The following is a 6,538-nucleotide window of genomic DNA, read 5'->3' on the forward strand; positions in this document are numbered from 1 at the left end:
AACAATCAACGACATGTGGAATCAGTTGAGTCAGAGATTGATGACTCGTTTACAACAACACAACCCGTTTATTAAACACGAAAGAAGCTTACAAAATTTCCGTGATCTTGGAAGTTCTACTTCGGCTGCGGCCTCGGGGTCTTTCTCTCCTTTCCAAGATTGTCCCATTGGGAATGAGTGTCCTTGGTTCGTGAATGACCAATTCCATCGACGTCTCCGGACGAAGAGGTCAACTTCCATTGATGGAAAGATGTCGATCCGAGGTCGGGAGATGGAGACGAAGATGGGTTCGAGACACACACACTACATTAGATCCGTCACTTGGGACTTTCGGGAGAAAAAGCCCCCGCGTCCTTGAATGTCCGGGGATTTATCCGTTCCCTCCGATTATACTTTCCGATTGGTCTCTCCTTGTCACCTGATGACAATTCGAAACCTTTCGGTGGCGCGGGAGAGGTCAAAATCGAAGTTTAATTCGATCTCCAACCGGAGATAGTCGATCTTCGATTTTCCATTGTTCTATTGTTTAAAATTTCGCGTCGTTTTCAGAAAAAAAACTATTTCCAACTTCTATTTTTTTTCTAAAAAAAAATAATTTTGCCTTTAAAAATAAATGATTTTAACGCAAATTTTTAGTGAGGTTCGGACCTGTCCAGAGCCTCACAATCTCATTATTAAAGTAATATTTGTGATAAATAAATGTACCTTAATCCTACATATATTTTTTTTATTCTATATGAACTGTTCCTATTGGTACTGTGAGGAGTGCAGTGCCAACCAGTACGGCTGTTTTCAATCGACAAATTAAACAGATTCTTAATTAAGATGTTGTCGAGATCTTCCAAGTTACTTCCTTGCATGCATCACTGGTATAAATTAGAGGCGACCAAAGGGGGGGCGCAATGATAGGATCTCGCTCTATCCTAAAACTTACCTCGGGCCGGCACTGGTCGTAATGGCGGAAAGTGTAGCAAAAACGATGAGGAAACAAATAGATTTGAAATTCTTCATCGAAGAAGTTAGAAAATACAGATGTCTGTACGACAAAAAATGTAAATAATTCAAATTTATTAACAATTTCATTGTTAATAAATGCAGAGAAAGCATGGCAAAATCCGTAGCGTCGTCCATGTTTGACTCTACGACAATTACAGAACTGATCAACAGATGGCGCTTTTCAAGTGGAGTCAAGTTAAAACGAAAACGTAACTGAAACGAAAACTATATGTTCCAGTTCTGTTTCTTACTTTATGTTTTTAGGAGTCCAGGCTTAACTTTTTTGTTTGCTTTCTGTACAAAATTTTGAGATTTTTAAAAATGTTTTTGTATTGCGGCATTGACGCAATTCAATTTTGGTGGTTAAAGATCGAGGGGGTGAACAGACAAACGAAGGTCGTGTCATATCTGCAGTAGTGGACCTACTGGAGATATGACACACGACCCTCATTCACAAACTTAATGATTTCACTTGTTATTCCCATTGACAATTTTTTTATATGACTCATCCATAAGCTTTTTGCTATTTTATAATAATTAATAATATAGAATGTATTAAATTATTAAATATCATAACAGGTGGCGGCACACTCAAATGTTGCCCGGTAAGGTAAGTATTACATAAAATTTAATAAAATCATTTTTAATTAATTAATATGATCATAGTTGAGGTTCGAATACAAGAGAAGATTTCTTAAAAATTTATTGTAATTTTACTAAAATTTTAATAAATTTTACACTGTTAGTATGAAATAATTAAAGAAGGGAATTTACATATTTTAAAAGACTTAGCGTAGAGAATGGAAATTTTAATTACTTTGAATATGAATTTGTGTGATATTTATGATTGTTTTATTCTTTCTATTTAGTTAATTTTCATCTTGAAAATACAGAAAACGGAAACTAAAGAAGAAGAACGAAATTGAATCCTGCAAGAATGAAATGCACGATTCACTCTTAAGAATTTGTATTTTACAGGCTTGAACGTTGTGAATCTTTTTATAGGAGACGTGTTATGAAGGAAGTATTTTATAAAAAATTCAATATTCGTTTTATTCGAATTTAACATAGTATTATACAATTATACATTTAACAATACAAATTAATAGGATTATGAATAAAACATTGTAATGTTAAAAAACTCAAATTAAATTAATTTTATAGAATTTATTTCATGTGTGTTATTACTTTCAGTTGTTCTTTCGATGAAACACAAAGATCAGAAGAAAATATTTTCCAAGATTAAAGAAAAAAATTGTGTATTAGATACTGTTTTACTTACATCGATGCTTTTCATTGGAAAATATAGGCTAATTGAAGAAGCAGGAGAGAGATCTATTTCATGGAATAAGGATCAATCGAAAAGTGTGAAGATATAAAAACACTTTTAAAATGTTTTACAGAAATTGTTTATTTAATATGTCAGCCTTGATTATCTGTGTTTAAAAATAATATTAGTAATATGATATAATTACACTCCAACTTTGTCATTGTGAAATTAGTTTTTTGGTTTGATACAGACATCTGCTTTTCAATATAAAAATGTTTATTTTAGTTAAATATTATTACTGATTATTTATTGCTTCTATTGAAGAAAATTAATTTATTACGCACAAATAAAATATTATTTAACACAATTTTTTTAATTGCAGATAAAAGGAACCAAAAGAAATTTTCATGTAAACACTGTAAGAAGAACTTCACAACTAAACAAAACTTGCAAACCCATGAAAGAATACATACAGGAGAAAAGCCTTACACTTGTGAAGAATGTAAAAAGAAGTTTACACAAAGAGGAGGCTTAATTAAACATCTTCGCATTCACACTAGAGAAAAACCTTACACTTGTGAAGAATGTAAAAAGAAGTTTACACAAAGAGGAGACTTAATTAAACATCATCGCATTCACACTGGAGAAAAACCTTACACTTGTGAAGAATGTAAAAAGAAGTTTACACAAAGAGGAGACTTAATTAAACATATTCGCACCCACAATGGAGAACAGCCTTATAGTTGTGACGAGTGTAAACAGAAGTTTTCTCGAAAAGGAAACTTAATTATACATCTTCGTACCCACACTGGAGAAAAGCCTTACACTTGTGACGAGTGTAAACTTCTGTTTACACAAAGAATAGACTTAATTAGACATCTTCGCACCCACACCGGAGAAAAGCCTTACACTTGTGAAGAATGTAAAAAGAAGTTTTCAGTAAAAGGAAACTTAATTAGACACCTNGAAATAGAAAGCCACTTTCAACCACTTTCAGCCTCATATCTCCCGCACCCTTATAGCTATCGAGACGCAACCACCCCTATGCACGAATGGAGACTTGGGGCTACCACCACATACAAACACCATTCACGTGCGATGTGTAGTTTTGGCGAAAACGTGAGATATAGGGACATACATGTCCATTTATATATATATATAGATAGATATAGATATAGATATAGATATAGATATAGATAGATATAGATATAGATAATAATTAAGATTTAAGTAAAACTGGTTTAAAATTACAATAATTTTTTAAGTTTTTGAATTTCCTTAAAGTTTCAATTAAAAAAGCATCACGATATTTATACTCAGATGTAATTCTTTTCCATTTTTATCATACTATAAAGTACAACTTTTTTTGTTGACAGACAGAACTCTGTATTTATTAGCACACGTTGTTTTAACACAAAATTTAGAAAATTTCAGCAAATTCGAATTCTTTATTTGCAAATTTATGTTTGAATATACAGTCGACCCCCCTATAAGATAGAGATACGTTCCATTCTCTATGAATCCGATTTCTTACGAATTCTTCCAATCACAATCCGACACGTGTCAAGTTTACGGACTACGGCTGTTTGAAAGATTTTCTTCCATTAAATTAATCGATTCTAGACTAATCCGACTCAACATTTCCAAAATACGTATATTTTTTTTGGNTCAAACATCGATGTGAAATCCGACATCGAAATTTAGCATCGATGCTTAAACAAACATCGATGTTTGACATCGATGTTAAAATTATAGAAATCGCACAGCACTGGTTTCGTTCGAAACGTCATCACCTCAGAGCATGCGCACTGAGCGAGACTTCTACTTTTCGAACGATTTGTTACTAACGCGTTTAACTCGTTTGACTTTACGAACGTACCCTTAATCGCCTTCTCAACTTCTTTAAGATTTTCTGCAACAAGAAGCACGGTGGTTCCCCCAAAGATCTCATCATCATAGCCGACAGTATCATCGGTAGCATCATTACCTACACAATCCCTGGCATCGCATCCCTCACGCCCACCCACTACAAAATCCTCGACTCATGCCAGACTCAATACCTCAAACCCCCTACAACCAACAATATTGTTACCCTCCGAGCAGCCAAAAAGACCACGATCGAACTACGCTTCCAAAAGATCATCATTAACCAGTACAGCAAGTACAGTACCTAAAAAAAGCGAACGTCGACCGTCTCTTCCACGAGATCCTTCACCTTATCCATCACCCAGACGGTGCTGCCTTGGTCAAGCTGCCGCTCAACCATTTCACCCGCAACTGGATCTCCCGCCACAACATCAACATCTCGCCCGACAACCTCCCCTCGGATAACCCGCGCCCGCACACCCTCCACCATATATCTCTCGATGACTACGACTTCCAGTGCACAAGCAACCCTAACGACAGCATCCGTCTGTTATTTGGGATCTGGCACCTCCATTAGTCTTCCCACACCTTCATTGCCACTGACGGGTCCAAATCACCGCACAGAGTCTCAGCTGCGTACGTCGATGACACCCACAACGTTACCGCCCACTACACCCTCCACCCTGAAGCCTCTATCTTCACGGCCGAGGGCTACGCCATCCTGCAGGCAATCTCCTATGCCTCTACTACCTCCTGTGACGATACCGTCATATGCACAGACTCTAAATCGATTCTCACTGCCTTGGCTAATTATAATGCCAACTCCCCTACCATCATTCATAGCATTCACGAATGCCTCCACACCCACTACTGCCAAGGCAAACACCTTGGCAGTAGTGGGTGTGGAGGCATCATCCAACATACCCATCTTGGCATCGACATCAACGAAAAAGCCGACGCCCTCACTAAAAGTAAGCCGCCAACTTCTGTGAACTCCAACTTCATCACACCTGAAGACCTCCACGGGGTTCTGATCCTCGATCACCAGCAGATCATGGAAGACGCCTGGAACAACTATCATAACCACTCCAATTACCCCTGGCTTCACGACTTTTCCCACATCACCATCCCCTCAATCACCGATCGAGGCATAAACGTCCTTGTCAATCGCGCCAGGACTAACTCGCTACTTACCAACCACTAACCCGGAAAATCCAAAAAACTGATAAATGCAGCACATGTCCCGGTCAAATCGACACATCCTTGCACCGCCTCGACTACTGCCCTAATTTTGACAACATCCGGAAAAAAATTCTAAACGACTATCCTATCAACACACCAAATAACGCCAAGATCTCCAATTACCTCAACCTCTCTCCTCCCGCCACCTGTCAGGAGGCCTTGATCACCCAAGGTCTTAGATTTATAAGGTTGCCTCATACAGCCGATTTAGCCACTTCCTGCCAGATTCCGGATATACGTCATCCGTAGTCGAGCCGTGGCCTAGCCACTGCTTCACTACTGTAAGCGAGGGAAGGAAATTTTGGAATTTAACAATTTTTTTTTAATTTGTCGAGCGTTTTTAGACTCATAATCTTCGAAGGTAAATATATCTATAGTTATTACTATTATTAAACATAATTATGTTGATAATTATATCGATAAAAATTGTTCGGAAGTAACAAAAGTGTTCCTAGAACAGTTTGATATTCTGTTGTAGTCTTTACTCTTCGTTCTGTAGAAATTACAGAATATGGTTACGGATAAAATATATTTATTAATAAAATACTTTAAAATACTAAGAATAGTTTTCTGCATGTATAAAAATAGTATCTGCTCAGTGAAATGACGACTACAAATAATAAGCTGGCCGGTAACAGGATGGTAACACTTAAGATAACCTGCGATGTAAAAGAATATTGTTTATTATTAATTAATATAACTTTTTAAAATATGCATATTTACGCAAATACCTAAATTTTATTATTATTATTTTTAGATGCCAGGAGCAACATGTGCTGTTGCAAATTGTGATAACAGCCATTGTAAAACAAAAGTCATTAGACAGGAAAGTCAGTTATTTTAGATTTCCTAAAGATCCAATAATAAGAAGAAAATGGATCCATAACTGTAAAAGAAAAGACAAATTTAATCCTGATTCTTGTCATGTTTGCTCTGATCATTTCACAGAAAATGATTTTGAAAGAAATTTAAAAGCTGAATTATTAGGTTTATTGACAAGACCTAAACTAAAGAAAACTTCAATACCAACAGTAAATTTAGGAAACATAGAAAATAAAAATATTAAGCAGTCAAATGAAAGAAAGAATAGTGTATTAAAAAGAAATAGAAAAAACCTGATAGAAAAACTTTTAGATGTAAATAAACAGGATAAAGGAGAAGAAT

The 6,538-nt window shown here is 36.0% G+C and overlaps 1 protein-coding gene and 1 long non-coding RNA gene across 2 annotated transcripts; both read left to right on the plus strand.

Moving 5' to 3' along the window:
- The first annotated feature begins 955 nt into the window (after positions 1-955).
- On the plus strand, positions 956-4,597 carry LOC111614722 (gastrula zinc finger protein XlCGF8.2DB-like). Its single transcript, XM_023356091.1, has 3 exons — positions 956-1,052; positions 2,649-3,242; positions 4,245-4,597. Exons 1-3 carry the CDS (start codon positions 956-958, stop codon positions 4,595-4,597), a joined length of 1,044 nt encoding a protein of 347 aa, XP_023211859.1.
- Positions 4,598-5,576: 979 nt separating this feature from the next.
- LOC111614994 lies at positions 5,577-6,268 on the plus strand. Its single transcript, XR_002755018.1, has 2 exons — positions 5,577-5,735; positions 6,132-6,268. It is a non-coding gene; the product is annotated as an uncharacterized LOC111614994 (long non-coding RNA).
- The last annotated feature ends 270 nt before the right edge of the window (positions 6,269-6,538 follow it).

The sequence above is a fragment of the Centruroides sculpturatus genome, unplaced genomic scaffold (assembly GCF_000671375.1).
Source record: "Centruroides sculpturatus isolate CEXI.00-Female unplaced genomic scaffold, Cexi_2.0 scaffold81, whole genome shotgun sequence".
NCBI classification, from domain to species: Eukaryota; Metazoa; Arthropoda; class Arachnida; order Scorpiones; family Buthidae; genus Centruroides; species Centruroides sculpturatus.